Source organism: Eurosta solidaginis, chromosome 3, assembly GCF_040869045.1.
Source record: "Eurosta solidaginis isolate ZX-2024a chromosome 3, ASM4086904v1, whole genome shotgun sequence".
Taxonomy (NCBI): domain Eukaryota; kingdom Metazoa; phylum Arthropoda; class Insecta; order Diptera; family Tephritidae; genus Eurosta; species Eurosta solidaginis.
In genome coordinates, this window is record NC_090321.1 from 127,128,720 (window position 1) to 127,150,898 (window position 22,179).

A 22,179-nucleotide genomic window follows, 5' to 3' on the forward strand; every position below is an offset into this window, starting at 1 on the left:
TTTGTTAAAATAAAGCATAATTTTTGTTTAACCTAAAAGGTAAACCGTGCAAGTGTTTTTATTACGGCAAAAAAGGTAAAGTCAACCGTTCCAACTTCGAAGGCATCAATTTGGTAAGGATTTAGTTCGATTGAATCCTACAAGTGGTGACCTCGCAAAAAGTGTCGTTGCAACGATTTCGAACACGTACTAGTAAGCGAATCTAGCATAAAGCACAACGATGCCCAACGATAGCGGAATTTCTTCGGCACCAACGGCTAACAGGCCACCACAGAACTCCAACAATTCCATCCACACAACACCGCTAGTCGAAAGACAATCTGCTGCAGTTTACGCCCGGCTACCAATCCCTGCCACGTCCAGTAATAATATTGAAGCTTGGTTCACTTCAATGGACTTTTGGTTCACTGTGTCGGGAATCACCTCCGACAAACAGAAGGCGGCAACTGTGTTCGCCGCACTCGATCCCACGGTTATTTGGTCAACTATCCGAGGTGATCGCAGCTATGCCACAACAAGATAGATTTGAGTACGTCAAGACTAAAATAATAGAGCATTTCGCCGATAGCGAACAAAGGCGCCTGAACCGACTTCTATGCGAACTTCCACTCGGTGATAAAAAACCTTCCGAACTATATTTCGAAAAGAAACGCGTCGCCGGAAATACATTAGGAGAAGCCGCCTTAAAAGGCTTGTGGACTAAACGTCTCCCAGAATTTGCGCAACCCATCGTTGCTGCATCCTCGGGTACTGCTGCGGAATTTACAAAAATTTACAACGTTCATCGAGTGGAATCTGGAGTTGCGAGTGAAATAAATCAGCTCCGCTCAACCGTAAAAGACCTCGGCAAGCGTCTCGATAGATTCTCTATACGCTCACGTTCACGCACTCGGCAGAGATCAGCAAGTAAATTTCGACATCGAAGCACAAATCGATCAGAAACAAGCAATCCGTATTCATCAGCTAGTACCCAGTGCTGGTACCACAAAAAGTACAGCAAAAACGCTCGTAAGTGCCGCAGCCCGTGCCGCTATAGACAGCTGCAGTGACGACAGATAAGGGCGAACAATGACTAGATAATCACGCTGCTGAACCCCGTAATACATTTGTAGGACCTCGTAAAGTATTCCGCCTTCAAGTAAAAGACAATATTTCAAAAACTACATTTCTTATCGATACGGGGGCCGACGTATCGATCCTTCCGCTGACATCGCAACCGTATGACATCCAACCAACTGTCACTAAACTATATGCTGCAAACGGTGCTGCTATCAAAGTCTTAGGTAAAATGAAACTAAAACTTGACCTAGGTCCCGGCGCGATTTTGTCTGGTCATTTATAATCGCAGATGTCACTCAACCTATCATAGGCGCGGATTTTATAAAATTTTACGATCTCCTCATAGACATGCGTCGAAGTAAACTGATCGACAATACGACGAACTTAGCTACGAATTTATCGCCAACACTAAAATACAATGTGTTAGAATTAAAGACATTTACGATCGAGGGGGTTTTCAATGAAATTTTAAACGAATTTCCAAGCATCACGAAATTGGCGCTAGATGGCACAAAATCTAAATCAACGGGTTTTCATCGAATTCAAACGACGGGACAGCCAGTGTTCTGTAGGCCTCGCCGTCTTCCGCCCGAAAAATTAGAAGCGGCAAAATCCGAGTTCGAATTTTTGCTCAAGGCGGGAGTGTGCCGCTCATCAAACAGTAGTTGGTCCAACCCACTCCCTATGGTTAGGAAAGGTGATGGGTCCTGGGGACCATGCGGAGACTATAGGGCTCTAAATGCTCAAACGCTCCCCGATCGGTATCCCTTGCCCTATTTAACAGACTTTGCCAATATTTTTTTCGGAAAATCGTTGTTTTCAAAGATCGATCTCAAAAAGGCATTCTACCAGGTGCCAATCCACGCTGACGACGTGCAGAAGACCGCAATAACAACGCCCTTCGGTTTGTATGAGTTTCAATTTATGACATTCGGGCTGTGTAACTCGGCACAAACATTTCAGCGTCTAATCGATGAGGTCCTGCGCGGTTTGGATTTTGTCTTTCCATATATCGACGATATATGTGTGGCGTCAGAGTCGATAGAACAGCATCAGCAACATTTAAGATTACTTTTCCAGCGACTACAGGAAAATAATTTGACCATAAATATTTCCAAATGCGTTTTCGGAAAACCGGAAATAAAGTTTCTAGGTCACTTAGTTAATTCCACTGGAATCAAACCGCTACCAGAAAAAGTTGCATCGCTGGTAGACTTTCCCAAACCGACTATCACCAAGAATCTGAAACGCTTTATAGCAATGATCATTTTTTATAGAAAATTCCTTCCCCACGCTGCCGACTACCAGTCTAAATTACAGCAACTCGTTCGAGGAAATAAGAAAAACGATATGACGGCCCTCGTTTGGAATGCTGAAGCCGAGGATGCGTTTAAACGTTGTAAAGAAGAACTCGCAAACGCGGCGCTATTGTTTCACCTATCGGAATGCTGAAGCCGAGGATGCGTTTAAACGTTGTAAAGAAGAACTCGCAAACGCGGCGCTATTGTTTCACCTATCAGGAAACGCGGAATTGTCACTGCATACCGACGCCTCCTAACACCAGCACAGCGCAAGTACAGTACGTACGATCGGGAACTAACCGCAATGTATCAAGCTGTGTCATACTTTCGCTACATGATATAGGGACGACGCTGTCATATACTTACGGATCATCGCCCACTTGTCTTCGCATTCAGGCAAAAACTGGAAAAAACAGCTCCTCGCCGTGCGCGTCAGCTTGACTACATAGGGCAGTTTACGACAGATATAAGACATATATCGGAAGAAGCTAACATCACGGCAGATCTATTATCTCGAATTCAGTCACTGGGCGAAGTAATCGATTATAACGCCATAGCACAGGCACAGCAAACCGACCCCGAGTTGCAAACGTTTTTGGCATCAGGTACAAACGCTAAATTTTCTTTATCATTAAAACCGTTTATTCCTACAGGAACGAACGTTCAATTAATCTGCGATACGTCTACGCCAAATATTCGTCCATACATTCCAAAAGAATTTCGAAACCAGATATTGTATAAAATGCACAACCTGGCACATCCTGGAGTGCGCGCCACTACGAAGCTGGTTACAGCTCGATTCGTTTGGAAAGGCATAAAAAAGAGCGTTGCAGATTTCGTCAAAAGATGTGAAGCATGCCAGCGATCAAAGACCCATCGTCACACGAAATCCCCAATGGTTAGATATGGTACACCTCAAGGTAGATTTACGCACATCAATATCGATATAGTCGGACCATTTCCCTTATGCGAAGGACAGCGTTACTGCCTCACTATTATCGATCGTTTTACACGATGGCCGGAAGCGGTCCCCATTCCGAGACCCCCATTCCGTCCCCCGCCGAGACCGTCGTCAAAGCGTTAATAACCGTTTGGATATCGAGATTTGGCGTCCCCGAGCGCATAACGTCGGATCGTCGGCGACAATTTGAATCCGCAATATTTCAGGAGCTTATTTCATCATTGGGAGCAACTCATTTGCGTACTACGTCGTATCACCCCCAATCCAACGGCATAGTCGAACGCTGGCACCGTGGCCTGAAATCAGCAATCCTTTGCCAAGGCTCCAGCAAATGGACGCACTATCTGCCTACGATTTTGCTTGGACTTAGAGTGGTATTCAAACCGGATATCGGCGCATCCCCAGCGGAACTTGTTTACGGTACGACGTTAAAGTGCCTGGAGAATTTTTCCACCCAACTAGGCCAACATATGTAACCAGTGACACGGTAGCATAATTTCATAAGTCAATGGAAAAGATTCGTGCTAGTGACACCGCCCACCATTCGCCTCCTACTACGTTTGTGTCACAAAAGTTACAAACCGCAACACACGTTTTTATAAGAAACGATTCCGTGCGACCCGCACTAACTAATCCGTACGACGGATCGTTCGCAGTAACGCATAAAACTTCGAAATATTTTACAGTGCTCATTCGAGGGCAACCACGCAACATAAGCATCGATAGACTAAAACCCGCATTTTTAACAAGCTCCGATTATCAATCTCCGTCAACACTCAGAGGGCCACAACTAACCCCGGAAATAAACATATCAAAGACGCCTATGCAAAGCTCTATCCGAAACACTCAGCCAGATAAAAACAAAAATAACGCATCGACGAAATCTACACGAAGTGGTCGACAAGTGAAATTCCCCAGTCGGTACATGTAACTTTCGTCTAGGAGGGGAGTAATGTGGAGTACCCTAATAGTCAGCATAACAGCTCTGCATATTCTTTACACACATTTTTACATACTCGCTTTGTATTGCAAATTTAACTCTCTTTTCTTAAACTTCTTTACATAGTCACCTTTTCAATTAACTTTTTCCAGTACATAGCAATAGCATATAGACGTAGCGGTAACCAAATTCTTTTATGCTGTAACCTTCGTGAAATATGAACAGTAATTTTATCAGGCCACTTAATTTTTGTCCTCTAAATACTTCGGACGTTTTACAAAAGTATTTTGTTAAAATAAAGCATAATTTTTGTTTAACCTAAAAGGTAAACCGTGCAAGTGTTTTTATTACGGCAAAAAAAGGTACATATACATATATCACTTTAAAATATAAATTTTAATAAAACTACGTACATATATGGGTAAGGCTTTTTCAACTGAGCCCCGTCTTAACCAAAGTCAATATTGTGTGACGATATATGGTCAGCGCCGAGTTTTGTGGTCGAAAAGAACACTATGTGAACTTCGTCGCAAAATTCGACATAGTTTTGTTTTTAATTAGTAATTAAAATGTTTTGGACTGTTTTGGGAAATTAATTGTTTATTCGAAAATAAGCGTCCTAACGGTACAATTTTTAGATATAAATTCAAAATACATTCTAGTACAGATTAAAGTAATATTTTTGTTGCAAAAGTTGTTTTTGTTAATGGTTCGCAATAAATTTTCTATAAAGAATTGATCTCCTTGCAGACGGAAATTTTAAAGAACAACTTATGTAAAAACCATTTCGGGGATAATCTACGTAAAAAATGCTTGATATCCTACATAGTTTGAAAACACTGCTTTGTTTTAGTACTGCTAATATTGTTGTCAGTAAGGCAAAAAATAAAAATAGAGTTATAAAGAATTATTTTGTTTGCATTGATATTAAATACGAACATATTGGTGAACAAAATGCCGAATCTAAATGACTGCTGTAAACTTTTACAAAAAAAGAACCATAATAGAGTGTACACAAATTTAGTTCAAATAATTTAATGTCGTCGGTAGGGTTTTCCACAGTATTTTGGGAACCGTCTTCAACAGTGCAGTTTATATACGTAACATAAAAAATAATTATAAACTTTGCACTGGTTATGACCAATACTTACATTAGGAGACGAATGTAATTTTCCGTTGTATAAATATTTTCTAGCCTTTCGACCAACGTACTGTCCTGCTTGTTCACTAAATTTAACATTTTAATCACTTGTTCGAACTAAATTTGTGTACACGCAATTATGGTTATTTTTTCGAAAAGGATTAGAGCAGTCATTTGGATTCGGCGTTTTTTTACCAATATGCTCGTATTTAATATCAATGCGAATAAAATATTTATTAGTAAATCTGTTTTTATTTAAAAATTCATAAGCTTAACTTACTTACTTAATTGGCGCTTAAACGTCTAAACGGTAATGGCCGTCCAACAAGGCGCGCCAGTCGCTCCGTCGCTCCGCCAACCGGCGCCAATTGGTCACACCAAGGGAGTTTAAATCGTTTTCCACTTGCTCCTTCCAACGGAGTGGGGGCCGCCCTCTACCTCTGCTTCCATAGGCGGGTTCCGATAGAAACACTTTCTTGGCCGGAGCATCATCTTTCATTCGCATAACATGGCCTAGACAGCGCAGCCGCTGCGTTTTAATTCGCTGGACTATGTTGATGTCTGCGTATAACTCGTACAGCTCATCATTAAATCTTCTTCGGTACTCGCCATCGCCATAGAGGTCCATAAATCTTTCGAAGAACTTTTCTCTCGAACACTCCCAAAGCCGCTTCATCTGCTGTTGTCATGGTCCATGCTTCTGCCCCATATAGCAGGACGGGTGCGATAAGTGACTTGTAGAGTATGATTTTCGTTCGCCGAGAGAGGACTGTACTTTTCAATTGCCTACCTAGTCCAAATTACCATTTATTGGCAAGATTGATTCTTCGCTGGATCTCAGTGCTGATATTGTTGCTAGTGTTGATGCTGCTTCCCAAATAAACGAAGTCTTTTACTATTTCGAATAAGCTTAACACCGGCTTATAATAACTGAATATTCAATTATTATGATTTTATAAGAGAAATTGAAAAGAAAGAAAAACACATCTACTGGCATATTGCGATGTTACCATTTGGAAAACCGCCACGTAATCATCGTCAGGCAATTTCGTAATGTTATCAAAGGTTTCATCGAGATTCGAACCGCGAATCACACGGTGAAACTTCAGTTGTCTTAGTTACCAGGCTATCCTGCTTGGATTTGTTTCCTTGATTAATTCAGTTTATCTCAACACAATTGAGACATTCTGTCTCTATATTAATTTTCGTGCTGTTTAGACTTGTTTTTGTAAAGTTTCTTTTTCGTTGCGAATGAGAAGCTTTGTAAACTTGTGCTCAGTTTCATATATTTATGTTTGTTTGTCAGTAGTCAGCAAACATTCTAGTTCATTGACTGGAATTTTGTGGGGGTATTCATACTAGTTGGTTATAGAATAGTTTATTGACTAACATTTTTCAAAGTTATTTATATTAGTCTGTTTTTGAATATTTTATTGACTAGAATTTTGTGGCGTTATCACACTTGCTAGTATTTGATTGGATTTTGTTTGTCCAACTCGATGAAATGTGCTCATGCTTTCTGCCGGCAATACATACTTCAGTTAAGAAGACTTGATTTCGTACAAATCAGCGGGCACATAAACACAAACACGCGTAACTACCACCTCACCGTTGCTTCTGCAAAATGAAGAAGCCATCAATAGGTCAAGCCTTTTAAATCGATAGACCTAGACGGAATAGCTATGCCGATGCTTAAACGCCTTGGCCTTTAGGGCATCAGCTACCTTACGCATGTTTTGGACTTGTCATTTAAGCCCTTCTCATTTCAGAATAATAAATAAGGTCAAGAATAATCCCAATATCAAAGCCCGGAAACTCAGCTAACGATGGTGAGTCGTTCCTACCGAAGTCATTCATTTACCATAAGGAGGTCCTAATTCTAATCCACACTAAGTCGGGAAGTAGAATCGCGAGGTCGTGCCCAGAGAAAGCTGTTATCAATATACTATTGCTTAAATTATGTAGTATGTCAATTGGTATAATATTGATGTATATGATAACTAGTATTTCATCTGGAATAATTCTGGCGAGAGGCTAACTAGTTTGTCAACAAGCATGATGCTGACGCAGAGACTGGCAATTGATATTTCATGGGGCATTGCCGTGTTAGAAACACTATTTGGTAATATGGAAAAAAGACTACTATTTTTCTAGAATACAACTAGTTGGTTTGACTGCAGGGAATATACCAGTTGGCATACTACTATTCAATAATACCAGTTGACATACTATACGATATTTGCATCAGAATCCTACTAGTTAATATACAAGTCCTAGTCCGGGTTGAAGATTTACTTGCAAATTGATGAATTAGCTCAAATTCATTATGTTTCATATACATAAAAAGTATGTATCTATATATATTCATATATCACTTTAAAATATAGATTTTAATAAAACTACGTACATATATGGGTAAGGCTTTTAACTGAGTCCCGCCTTAACCAAAGCCAATATTGTGTGACGAATTTGGTCAGCGCCGAGTTTTGTGGTCGAGAAGAACACTTTGTGAATTTCGTTGCAAAATTCGGCATAGTTTTGTTTTTAATCAGTAACTAAAATGTTTTGGACTGTTTTGGGAAATTAATTTTTTATTCGAAAGTAAGCGTCCGAATGGTACAATTTTTAGATATAGATTCAAACTACATTCTAGTACAGAGTAAAGTTATTTTTTTTTTTTGCAAAAGTTGTTTTTGTTATTGGTTCGCAATAAATTTTCTATAAAGAATTTATCTCCGTGCAAATGAAAATTTTGAAGAACAACTTATGTAAAAACCATTTCGGCGATAATCTACGAAAAAAATGCTTGATATCCCACATAGTTTGAAAATACACCTTTGTTTTAGGAAACCTTTAGTACTAATAATTTTGTTGTCAGTAAGGCAAAAAATAAAAATAGAGTTATTAAGAATTGACTTTATCAAACTGTGATTTTTGCCGGCTCAAGGTCCAATGTAATAAAACACTTTTTTAAATATTTCCCAATATATTTCAATCTCCTTCGGAGATCGTCTTCAGGGGCTATAACAATAACAAACAAATATTCACATATAAAACTGAATACAATTGGGATACAATTTTTCCATACATACATACATTAATTATCTTGTCCGAAACACGACACTTGTACATTCGCCATGCAGTTCAGAACAAATTTTTTTTTTTTTTTTTTTTTTGTGAGTCAAGTAAGTGTCTATAAATATGTGAGCAATTTTCTGTGTCCGTTTTGTAATTTATTCTCTTGCTTGGTGATGTATTTGCTATGTGTAGCATTTCTAACGTAAACCTTTTGCTATAATTTGTCTCCTGCTCTAGTATGCTCACCGCTTTAAAATATGGTTGGTGTCCGTTCTCTGTACAGTGAGCCGCAAGTGCTGTTTTATGAATGTTGCCAGATGATCTACATTTAATATCCGATCTGTGTCCTGCTATTCTTGTTTTTAATTTGTTCTTTGTTGTACCCACATATTCTTTTTCACAGTTATTATTTTCATTTCCCGCACATGTAATCTTATATATTACATTATGTTTGTCTGAATTTGTTATTTTGCTTTTCATGTTTTTAAAAAATATGTTTGTTGTGTACGATGGTTTGTGTGCAATTCTTATATTCTCCTTGTCATAGATGTCTGAGCCCTGCAATCTTTCTGAAAAACCTGGTATATATACTACAGATCTATATTTTGTAGCCGTGTTCTCTCTGTTCTTCCGGCATTTATCTTTCGGGTATTCTTTTATTAACCTCTGTATTGCGTTAGGAGGAAGTCATTCATCTTTAGTATGTGTGTTATACGTTTTTTATTCTCGGAGTGAAAAACCGTGTCACTCGTATCTAATACTCGTCTAATGAAGTTTTTTGCCGTGTTTATAATCATACCCCTTGGGTGTTTTGATTTAAAATTTATTATTCTTCCTGATGATGTGGGCTTTTGATACCAGTCAAGTTTTATTTTATTGCCTATTTTACATACTAATGTGTCTAGAAACGGCAGTCTACTAGCCGACTCCAGCTCCATCGTAAACTTTATGTCCCTGTGGAATGAGTTGAGTACCTCCAAGGTTTGTTCCAGCTCGTCCTCCTTAACAATGGCAAACACATCATCTACGTATTTGCTAAGTAGTCTCGCGTTTGTCACTGTTTCCAAAATCTCTTCCATGATGATGCCGGCAACAATCGGTGATGCTAGGGATCCCATTGGAAGTCCTTTGAGTTGCGTATAAATTATTTCTTCATACTTGAAATATCTATTTTCCGATATGCAAAACTTCACAATTTCCATAAAAAGTTGTTTTGGAATATCCGTGTGTTCCTTTATATCTTTCCACTTTGTCAGTATAGTTTGTATAGCCAGGTCTATTGGTATACTTGGGAATAGTGACACAACATCAAACAATACGAGGCGTTCATCATCATAAATGCAGGAGTCGTTGACCTTGTCTTTGAATTCTATTGCATTTTTTACATTAAACTTAGATTTTGTCGTCAGATTTTTTAAAATATTAGTCAGGTATTTACATAAATTATAGGACGGAGCATTTAACATGGAACAGATTGGTCTTAAGGGCATATTCTCTTTATGGACCTTTGGTAATCCATATATACGGGGTGGGAGAGCTGTGTGTGTAGACATTTTGAATTTTTCGTTGTTCGTTATAAGACCTAATTTGTGCAATTTATCTACCAACTGATTATTTTTCGTTTGTAACTTCAATGTCGGATCCTGGCGTAATCTTCGGTATAACGACAAATCTTCCAGCAAACTTTGCATTTTTGACCTATAGTCGCTTTTTTCCATTGCTACCGTCACATTACCTTTGTCTGCATTCACAATCATAATATTTTTATTTTTGTTCAAAAATTCCCGTGTTTGTTCCACTGTGTCATTAATGGCTACGTCTGTTGTGCTCGCTCTGTTTTTCGTCAAAGTGTCTTTAATTAAAATTGATAATTTGGTTCTCGCAGATTCCTGGTGCTCTTTGTTTTTTATGCTCCTTACCAATTCTTCTCCATCAGATATGCATTTGAAAAGAGGGAATGTTTGTTGTTACTGTTGTTGCCTAGTATTTGTTTATTTCGCGCGCTTCGTAATCTTTCAAACTTTGCTTTTTGTTGCTCATTCCATTGTGTAGCTCTTTTCAGTGTGAGCTGCTGATCACTCTCAAATAAAGCTTTTGCATCCTCGTTCTCCATTATTTGGCTTAGCTTTTCTTTTGTATATGCTACCTGTTTTGTTTTTGTCTTTAAAATATTGTGTTTAAATTTTATTAAGGCGCTGAGTATTACGAAGCGCGCGAAATAAACGAAATAAACAAATACTAGGCAAGAACAGTAACAACAAACAGTAGTTGGTAAATAAAACAAACACAGATTTTCCACCTGAAGTTGAAGCACTGCTTGAAAAAGGTCCAAAGTTCGCTCTACCAATGTCAACAAATACATTCCCTCTTTTCAAATGCATAGCTGATGGGGAAGAATTGGTAAGGAGCATAAAAAACAAAGAGCACCAGGAATCTGCGAGAACCAAATTATCAATTATAATTAAAGACACTTTGACGAAAAACAGAGCGAGCACAACAGACGTAGCCATTAATGACACAGTGGAACAAACACGGGAATTTTTGAACAAAAATAAAAATATTATGATTGTGAATGCAGACAAAGGTAATGTGACGGTAGCAATGGAAAAAAGCGACTATAGGTCAAAAATGCAAAGTTTGCTGGAAGATTTGTCGTCATACCGAAGATTACGCCAGGATCCGACATTAAAGTTACAAACGAAAAATAATCAGTTGGTAGATAAATTGCACAAATTAGGTCTTATAACGAACAACGAAAAATTCAAAATGTCTACACACAGCTCTCCCACCCCGTATATATGGATTACCAAAGGTCCATAAAGAGAATATGCCCTTAAGACCAATCTGTTCCATTTTAAATGCTCCGTCCAATAATTTATGTAAATACCTGACTAATATTTTAAAAAATCTGACGACAAAATCTAAGTTTAATGTAAAAAATGCAATAGAATTCAAAGACAAGGTCAACGACTCCTGCATTTATGATGATGAACGCCTCGTATCGTTTGATGTTGTGTCACTATTCCCAAGTATACCAATAGACCTGGCTATACAAACTATACTGACAAAGTGGAAAGACATAAAGGAAGACACGGATATTCCAAAACAACTTTTTATGGAAATTGTGAAGTTTTGCATATCGGAAAATAGATATTTCAAGTATGAAGAAATAATTTATACGCAACTCAAAGGACTTCCAATGGGATCCCCAGCATCACCGATTGTTGCTGACATCATCATGGAAGAGATTTTGGAAACAGTGACAAACGCGAGACTACTTAGCAAATACGTAGATGATGTGTTTGCCATTGTTAAGGAGGACGAGCTGGAACAAACCTTGGAGGTACTAAACTCATTCCACAGGGACATAAAGTTTACGATGGAGCTGGAGTCGGCTAGTAGACTGCCGTTTCTAGACACATTAGTATGTAAAATAGGCAATAAAATAAAACTTGACTGGTATCAAAAGCCCACATCATCAGGAAGAATAATAAATTTTAAATCAAAACACCCAAGGGGTATGATTATAAACACGCCAAAAAACTTCATTAGACGAGTATTAGATACGAGTGACACGGTTTGTCACTCCGAGAATAAAAAACGTATAACACACATACTAAAGATGAATGACTTCCCTCCTAACGCAATACAGAGGTTAATAAAAGAATACCCGAAAGATAAATGCCGGAAGAACAGAGAGAACACGGCTACAAAATATAGATCTGTAGTATATATACCAGGTTTTTCAGAAAGATTGCAGGGCTCAGACATCTATGACAAGGAGAATATAAGAATTGCACACAAACCATCGTACACAACAAACATATTTTTTAATAACATGAAAAGCAAAATAACAAATTCAGACAAACATAATGTAATATATAAGATTACATGTGCGGGAAATGTAAATAATAACTGTGAAAAAGAATATGTGGGTACAACAAAGAACAAATTAAAAACAAGAATAGCAGGACACAGATCGGATATTAAATGTAGATCATCTGGCAACATTCATAAAACAGCACTTGTGGCCCACTGTACAGAGAACGGACACCAACCAGATTTTAAAGCGGTGAGCATACTAGAGCAGGAGACAAATTATAGCAAAAGGTTTACGTTAGAAATGCTACACATAGCAAATACATCACCAAGCAAGAGACTAAATTACAAAACGGACTAAGAAAATTGCTCACATATTTATAGACACTTACTTGACTCACAAAAGAACAACAAAAAAAAAAAAAAAAAAAAAATTAGTTCTGAACTGCATGGCGAATTAACAAGTGTCGTGTATCGGACAAGATAATTAATGTATGTATGTATGGAAAAATTGTATCCCAATTGTATTCAGTTTTATATGTGAATATTTGTTTGTTATTGTTATAGCCCCTGAAGACGATCTCTGAAGGAGATTGAAATATATTGGGAAATATTTAAAAAAGTGTTTCATTACATTGGACCTTGAGCCGGCAAAAATCACAGTTTGATAAAGTCAAAGTAAAAAGGTCGTTACAATCAAATTTTAGTCTTAACTACGGAAGGCACGCCGTAAAAAAACAGCAGCAAGAAGATGGTTTATGCGAAGCTGAAAAACAAATATGACAACAAAACGAAGAAATCGATCAACAGATATAAGACTGAATCCAACCAGATGGCAAGACTGCAGAGTAACATAAGGTTTTTATTAAAATGCAGGAAAACTAAAATTATACCTAAGTTTATACAAAATACAACGAAACTATATTACATATTTACCATTGACAATCACATACCTAAACATATAAAACACACAATAGACAGACACACTTTATTTTTCCACATCAAAATACTCAGCGCCTTAATAAAATTTAAACACAATATTTTAAAGACAAAAACAAAACAGGTAGCATATACAAAAGAAAAGCTAAGCCAAATAATGGAGAACGAGGATGCAAAAGCTTTATTTGAGAGTGATCAGCAGCTCACACTGAAAAGAGCTACACAATGGAATGAGCAACAAAAAGCAAAGTTTGAAAGATTACGAAGCGCGCGAAATAAACAAATACTAGGCAACAACAGTAACAACAAACAGTGGTTGGTAAATAAAACAAACACAGATTTTCCACCTGAAGTTGAAGCACTGCTTGAAAAAGGTCCAAAGTTCGCTCTACCAATGTCAACAAATACATTCCCTCTTTTCAAATGCATAGCTGATGGGGAAGAATTGGTAAGGAGCATAAAAAACAAAGAGCACCAGGAATCTGCGAGAACCAAATTATAAATTTTAATTAAAGACACTTTGACGAAAAACAGAGCGAGCACAACAGACGTAGCCATTAATGACACAGTGGAACAAACACGGGAATTTTTGAACAAAAATAAAAATATTATGATTGTGAATGCAGACAAAGGTAATGTGACGGTAGCAATGGAAAAAAGCGACTATAGGTCAAAAATGCAAAGTTTGCTGGAAGATTTGTCGTCATACCGAAGATTACGCCAGGATCCGACATTGAAGTTACAAACGAAAAATAATCAGTTGGTAGATAAATTGCACAAATTAGGTCTTATAAGCAAAATAACAAATTCAGACCAACATAATGTAATATATAAGATTACATGTGCGGGAAATGAAAATAATAACTGTGAAAAAGAATATGTGGGTACAACAAAGAACAAATTAAAAACAAGAATAGCAGGACACAGATCGGATATTAAATGTAGATCATCTGGCAACATTCATAAAACAGCACTTGCGGCCCACTGTACAGAGAACGGACACCAACCAGATTTTAAAGCGGTGAGCATACTAGAGCAGGAGACAAATTATAGCAAAAGGTTTACGTTAGAAATGCTACACATAGCAAATACATCACCAAGCAAGAGACTAAATTACAAAACGGACACAGAAAATTGCTCACATATTTATAGACACTTACTTGACTCACAAAAGAACAAAAAAAAAAAAAAAAAAAAAATTAGTTCTGAACTGCATGGCGAATTAACAAGTGTCGTGTATCGGACAAGATAATTAATGTATGTATGTATGGAAAAATTGTATCCCAATTGTATTCAGTTTTATATGTGAATATTTGTTTGTTATTGTTATAGCCCCTGAAGACGATCTCCGAAGGAGATTGAAATATATTGGGAAATATTTAAAAAAGTGTTTTATTACATTGGACCTTGAGCCGGCAAAAATCACAGTTTGATAAAGTGAAAGTAAAAAGGTCGTTACAATCAAATTTTAGTTATTAAGAATTGTTTTTTTGCATTGATATTAAATACGAGCATATTGGTGAACAAAATGCCGAATCTAAATGACTGCTGTAAACTTTTACAAAAAAAAGAACCATTATAGAGTGTACACAAATTTAGTTCGAATAAGTTACTGTCGTCGGTAGGGTTTTCCACAGTATTTTGGGAACCGTCTTCAACAGTGCAGTTTATATACGTAACATAAAAAATAATTATAAACTTTGCACCGGGTATCACCAATGCTTACATTAGGAGACGAATGTAATTTTCCGTTGTATAAATATTTTCTAGCCGTTCGACCCACGTACTGTCTGACTAGTTCACTAAATTTAACATTTTAATCACTTGTTCGAACTAAATTTGTGTACACTCAATTATGCTCCTTTTTTTGAAAAGGATTAGAGCAGTGATTTGGATTCGGCGTTTTGTTTACCAATATGCTCGTATTTAATATCAATGCGAATACAATATTTATTAATAAATCTATTTTTATTTAAAAATTCATAAGCTTAACACCGGCTTATAATAACTGAAGATTCAATTATTATGTTTTTCTAAGAGAAATTGAAAAGAAAGAAAGAAACATTTATTGGCATGTGGCAATGATACGATTTCGAGAACCGCCACGTAATCAACGTAATCATCATCAGGCAATTTCGTAATATTATCACAGGTTTCACCGGCTATCGAACCGCGAATCACACGGTGAAACTTCAGTTGTCTTAGCCACTAGGCTATCCTGCCTGGGTTTGTTTCCTTGCTTAATTCAGTTTATCTCATTTCTACACTAACAACACAATTGAGACATTCTGTCTCTATATTAATTTGTGTGTTGTTTAGGTTTGTTTTTGTAAAGTTTCTCTTTCATGGCGAATGGGAAGCTTTGTAAACGAGGTCTCAGTTTTACATATTTATGTTTCTTTGTTTAATGGTGTGTTCAATTAATACTTATTATTTATGAATTCATGAGCTTAACACCGGCTTATAATAATTGAATATTCAATTTTTATGTTTTTCTAAGAGAAAATGAAAAGAGAGAAAGAAACATTTACTGGCATATTGCGATGGTACCATTTCGAAAACCGCTACGTAATCATCATCAGACAATTTCGCAATGTTATCAAAGGTTTCAATGAGATTCGAACCACGCATCACACGGTGAAACTGCAGTTGGCTTAACCCCTAGCAGGATAGCCTAGTGGTTAAGGCAACTGCAGTTTTACTGTGTGAAGCAAATACAGGCAGGATAGCCTAGAGGTTAAGGCAACTGCAATTTCGTCGTATTATGCGCGGTTCGAATCTCATTGAAACTTTTGATAACATTACGAAATTGCCTGGTGATGATTACGTAGCGGTTTTCGAAATGGTACCATCGCAATATGGCAGTAAATGTTTCTTTCTTTCTTTTCAGTTTCTCATAGAAAAACATAAAAATTGATAATTCAATTATTATAAGCCGGTGTTAAGCTCATGAATTCTTAAATAATAAGTATAAATTGAACACACCATTAAACAAATAAACATAAATAAATAAAACTGAGCCCGAGTTTACAAAGCTTCTCATTCACAACGTAAAATAACCTTTACAAAAACAAATCTACACAACACACAAATTAATATAAAGAAAGAATGTCTCAATTGTGTTGTTAGTGTAGAAATGAGATAAACTGAATTGAGCAAGGAAGCAAATAAAAGCAGGATAGCCTAGTGGTTAAGGCAATTTCATTTTCACCGTGTGATGCGCGGTTCGAATCTCATTGAAACCTTTGATAACTTTACGAAATTGCCTGATGATGATTACGTAGCGGTTTTCGAAATGGTACCATCGCAATATGCCAGTAAATGTTTCTTTCTTTCTTTTCAGTTTCTCTTAGAAAAACATAAAAATTGATAATTCAATTATTATAAGCCGGTTTTAAGCTCATGAATTTTTAAATAATAATTATAAATTGAACACACCATTAAACAAACAAACATAAATATATAAAACTGAGCCCGAGTTGACAAAGCTTCTCATTCGCAGCGTAAAATAAACTTTACAAAAACAAATCTACACAACACACAAACCAATATAGAGACAGAAGGTCTCAATTGTGTTGTTAGTGTAGAAATGAGATAAACTAAATTAAGCAAGGAAACAAATAGAAGCAGGATAGCCTTGTGGTTAAGGCAACTGCAGTTTCACAGTGTGATTCGCGGTTCGAATCTCTGCAAAACCTTTGGTAACATTACGAAATTGCCTGATGAAGATTATGTAGCGGTTTTCGAAATGGTACCATCGCAATATGCCCCTAAATGTTTCTTTATTTCTTTTCAGTTTCTCTTAGATAAACATAATAATTGAATATTAAATTATTAAAAGCCGGTGTTAAGCTCATGAATTCTTAAATAATAAGTATAAATTTAACACGGCATTAAAAAAACGAACATAAATATGTAAAACTGAGCCCGATATTACAAAGCTTCTCATTCGCAGCGAGAAAGAAACTTTACAAAATCAAATCTACACAACACACAAATTAATATAGTCACAGAATGACAACGAGAGGGCAGCAAAATGACTGTCTCATGAGGGTATTGCGAGGCAGCCCAGGAGCTATTATCTCAAACTCTCTATGAAGGGATATGACATAGTGGTACACTCTGAACAATACACAAATCGCCGGGAGCAGGGTTGGCACTCAGACTCGGCAAGGAAAGCCTCAATTTGGGCACCATGGAAATTTCTTCAACAGGAAAATATGACGCCAACGGTAGCAGGATTCACGTAGGGAAAAAGCTGTCGAATAGGCTGAAATGAAGGAAAACGTGAAATGGAAGCAGCACCTTTCGATCCACAAATATTTGATATTATCTGCAAGGATGCCATAGTGGGAGCTCGTATGCGGAAGACCAGTCGGTTCAAATAACTAAGTCGCTATGTATTGCATGTGATGCTGCCATGCTCAGAAGTCGCGGAAAAGCCCAGCGCACTCCGGTGTATTGGTGGAACGACGAAATTGCGGAAGAGCGTAGAAAAGAGGGCACGCTCGTCGCCACGATATGCGGAACTACACAGCACCTATGTTGGATAATGAAAGGCACTTAAAATTGCCATAAAAATGAGAAAGAATTTGTGCTTTAGGGAACTGCTAGATAACGTCGACCTCGATCCTTGGGGATCAGTCTAATCTAACTGTGATGGCCAAAGTTAAAGGACCGATGTTACTGCAACACACGTTCCCGATACTAATGAGTAATATTATTGAAAGACTTTTCCCGGCGCAAGATCGCTGGACTTATCAAAGTGAGGATCTTGAACAAACAGAGTTGCTAATAACAAATCCCCAGGACCCAATGTAGTACCAAACATAGCCCTTAAAGCCGCGATCAGAACTACGTCTACATTATTTACCGATCTTTTCATTGCCTGTATGCAGGAAGGCGTGTTCTCTCGCCCGTGGAAACGACAAAAACTTGTCTTCTTGCTGAAACATAGCAAACAGCCGGTGCAACCATCCTCACTTTGAATGCTGGATTCCCTAGGAAAGATTTTCGAGCGTATAATTTGCGAGGGCCTACAGCTTACTCTATAAAGCCCAGGTGGCTTATAGAATAATCAATATGGATTTCGCAAATCAAGGTTCAATAACAACAGTCGTCAATATAGCTAGAGAAGCTATATCTGGAGGCCATAATAAAAGGAAGTTCTGTGCACTGATTGCGTTGGACATCAAGTGCTTTTAGCACTGCGAACTGGAAGTGAAATAATTGCGCTTTTGTCAGTAAAAAGAAATTAATGAAACATGCTGCGTTAACATGTACATATGTAATGTCGCAACGCGCCATAAAGACAAGGCCTTTATCCTTCCACTCACATCAATGTGAAGATTAAGGACCGAAATTTTTCACCGATCGAAATTTGCTACTAAAACCCGTTTCATGTGCAGCTCTTCGATGGAAGGTGTTGTCACGAATACATTTTCCGCGGGTGAAAACGAGTTACTTTTTCTTCGGATTTGTAATATTGGCATAAATTCGAGTTTTTTATATCCCATTTGATAAGTTTGAGTAAATTTTCCGCGGAAATCATAAATAAAACCTATATCATATAAAATATCCCAAAGTATTCTGAAATGCCCAAATTTGATTTTGAGGATGATGGCATCTATGGCCAATATTATTAAAATGAACCTTTTCACGCACTCTCAGAGAGCGAGAAGTTTCATATCAGGTCATCGGTGAATAATACGTAAATATGCCATACAAATACTAGTTTATTGCTCGAGCCGAACCAAATAGCCACCGATGTTGTTACTTTCCTCGTTCAGCACTATGAATAGATATGAAACATTAATTTTTTTTAATCCGTTTCCAAGAAGAGGCTTCGAACTACAGCTTATTGTTTATTTAGATTTAGATTTAGATTGTAGAGATTTAAGTAGGTAAAAATGTAAAATAAATTTGTATAATTTTCAATTGAGAGTGCATTTTTTAAATTTTATTTGTAGGGGAAGCTGCAAGTTCGTGCTGGGAAAATTTCTTCTAGCGTGAATTAGCAAGCATTTCCTCGAGGCCGACAAACGAAATCCTAGTCGAAAAATTAAAAAAAAAAATGTAAGGCGCGATAACCTCCGAAGAGATCTAAGGCCGAGCTTCTCTTCCAATTTGCGTCGTGCTCCTCTTGATTTTCCCTACAAATTGGCCGGACGGGACCTACATGTTTTATGCCGACACCGAACGGCATCTGCAAGGCAGATGAGTTTTCACTGAGAGCTTTTCATGGCAGAAATACACTCGGAGCGCTTGTCAGACACTGCCGAGGGGCGACTCCGCTTAGAAAAATTTTCTTCTAATTGAATAACCTTATTTCTAACATTGATGATGTTTCTTTGCCCGGGGTGTGAACCCAGGGCATACGGCGTGGTTGGCGGAGCACGCTACCATCACACCACGGTGGTCGAATAAATTATTCAAATACTAACTAGTATGAATAACACAACAAAGCTATAGTCGATGAACTATTCTAAAACTGACTAGGTAGTATGATGAACGCCACAAAATTCTAGTCAATTAACGACTCATACACGAACTTGTATGAATAACACCACAAAATTATTGTCAATGAACTTTTCGAAAGCTGACTAGTATGAATATCCCCACAAAATTCTATTCAATGAACTGGAATGTTTACTATCTACTTTGCTTTTTAACTGCAGGAACTGGCATTAATACTTTTATTTAGCAACAAAATTGTAGATTTCTTTATAAAGATAATAATAAATGAATAATAATATAGTTTAATTTTAAATACCAATGTTTCACAGTCTCGTACTATAAATGGCCAAAAATAAAGTGCACCATATGTGACATGGCTGATTTATGTCAAATGTAGAAAATTGGCATGACGAAATCGTCTGATACGTAGCTTATCTGGCGTTTACCATTATAATAAACACAGCCAGTTCTGCTGTCAGCCCTAGAAGTGAAATTGTTCATGGAGAAAACAAGTTACACACTTGTGGCGTCTATATTTTGTTAATGTCTCCTGACTTTTTGACTCTAAGGTCCGGGTCTCAGTTCGGGTTGAAACTCCAGTTAAAGCTGGCCACAGTTTAACCCTGTGACTTCGGCGGGTTAAGCTGAAACGAGCAGCAACATTACATATATGTTATCGAACAAAGTGGCAAGGTTAAACTAAAGTCAATTTTAACTGGAGTTTGAACTCGCACTAAAAAACACGTCCTAATTTAAATAAATTTTCCTTTCCGAGGCTGTTAGTCATTTTGACGTTTATGTCTTAGTTGACATACTTAGTAGTGGTATACTATGAAGTCGACTCGGTACGACAGATGCACTTTTGATAAGAAGCTTTTATGGCAGTATGCAAGGGCATATCCATCCTTTCACAAAGGGGGGCCAATTTTTGTCTTTAATTTCAGATTCATATAGAGCGTATTTATAAGTATAAAGAGTAACGGCGTCTAGGTCGAAGCCTGCTTTATAAACCCAGCTGTGGGCTCTAGCAGTCCGTTAAAATTTTTATTTATTTATCAAGAGCTACCTAAAATATCTACCATGTCTACGATTTGGTAATTAAAAATTTTGTTGAATTAAATAGATTAATTTAATAGTCAGTACAAGATGTAATTACTTTAGAAATGTGATCCCCTAGGTGAGTTTCAGATTCAACAAAATTGTATTTTGCCACATAATTCGTTTAGTTACAGAGATGTATTCAGGCATTGATCCATTCCCCAATGTCATTATGATGATAATAACATGCTTCTGGTTCCACGGCACTCTCATCAGAGCTAGTTGGGCTATGTCTTCTTTTCGAAGCTATATTAAGGTACATGAATTGTAGGCTAATATTGATATAATTAATAAAATCAGACTTACCCACAGAAGTAGAAAACAACTTCCTAATATCCATAGTTTATATTTCCTTTGCTAATTAATTTCAAACAGTGAACACAATTGTCAGCTGTTTTAATTATTAACGTGTAATCGATGCTTATCGATATTTTCAGAGATGCACAGTATCTGGTGCCTTTATGCACCTTATCAGTCTTATTGTTATTTATCATTTTAGTTACTTTATTAGTAAGAATAGCTAAGTATTTTGTATGTGTATGTAGTTATTAATAAATTGATGTAAATAAATATTATTAAGCTCATTATTGGAAAAAAGGTGAGGAACTAAAAACCTTTTATGTTGTTGATGTTTAACTTTCAGTTTTGTGTTCTAAGTTCGCGAAGGGGGGCCAACGGCATCCAACCCCCTGCATACTTCCTTGGCAGTATGACTGCGTTCTTAGTAGTAATTATGTTTATTATATTTATATTTATATCTATATCTTTATTCTTTTTTACTTCTGTTATATTATTCTATAGCCAATATCGTTACACTAACTCTTGCTTAGTTTATAAAACTCACTTGATTGAAAAGTTTCGAAATTAACTTCAGTAGACGGGCCAATGGTTCCATCGTTCGATATAGCCCGTATAGAAAAAATATATTGCCCGCAGGGATCAAGATTGTTAAAGAAAGTTGTTTTTATTTCTGCTGCTTTTTGGTACGATATATTTAATCTTTCTGATCGCTGTAACGGTCCTGTAAAGTAAATTTCGTATGCCTGAAGACACGGACGATTTTTTTCTTCGACATCCCATGATACTGCTAGTTTTGTTGCGCCAATTTTTGTTGATAGTATGGCCACCGCTACAGGATCTGCAATTTAAATGAGGTCTTTTTGATGTAGCTTTCTGGAGTTGTTAGTAAAACAAGAATATAGTTTGGTTGGTATTGAATAGGGTAACTGTGTGATATAAATAACTTCGAAATTTCAAATTTTTATGTGACAGGTGTGCGACATAATAATTATTTGAAGAGTTGTACCTCCGAGGATCTTAAGGCCGAGCTTCTCTTCCACCTTGGTGTGTGTTACTTTTTAATTTTTGCTGTAAATTGACAGACCTT

The 22,179-nt window shown here is 37.1% G+C and overlaps 1 protein-coding gene across 1 annotated transcript in view; it reads right to left on the reverse strand.

Annotated features, from left to right (window-relative positions):
- Ptp52F (Protein tyrosine phosphatase 52F) overlaps nucleotides 1-22,179 on the reverse strand; it is a 2,268,497-nt gene that overhangs the window by 1,276,822 nt on the left and 969,496 nt on the right. Inside the window, exon 4 of the mRNA XM_067773018.1 lies at nucleotides 21,637-21,930. Within this exon, the coding sequence (XP_067629119.1) occupies nucleotides 21,637-21,930 (294 nt within the window). The remainder of the gene's footprint in view (nucleotides 1-21,636; nucleotides 21,931-22,179) is intronic.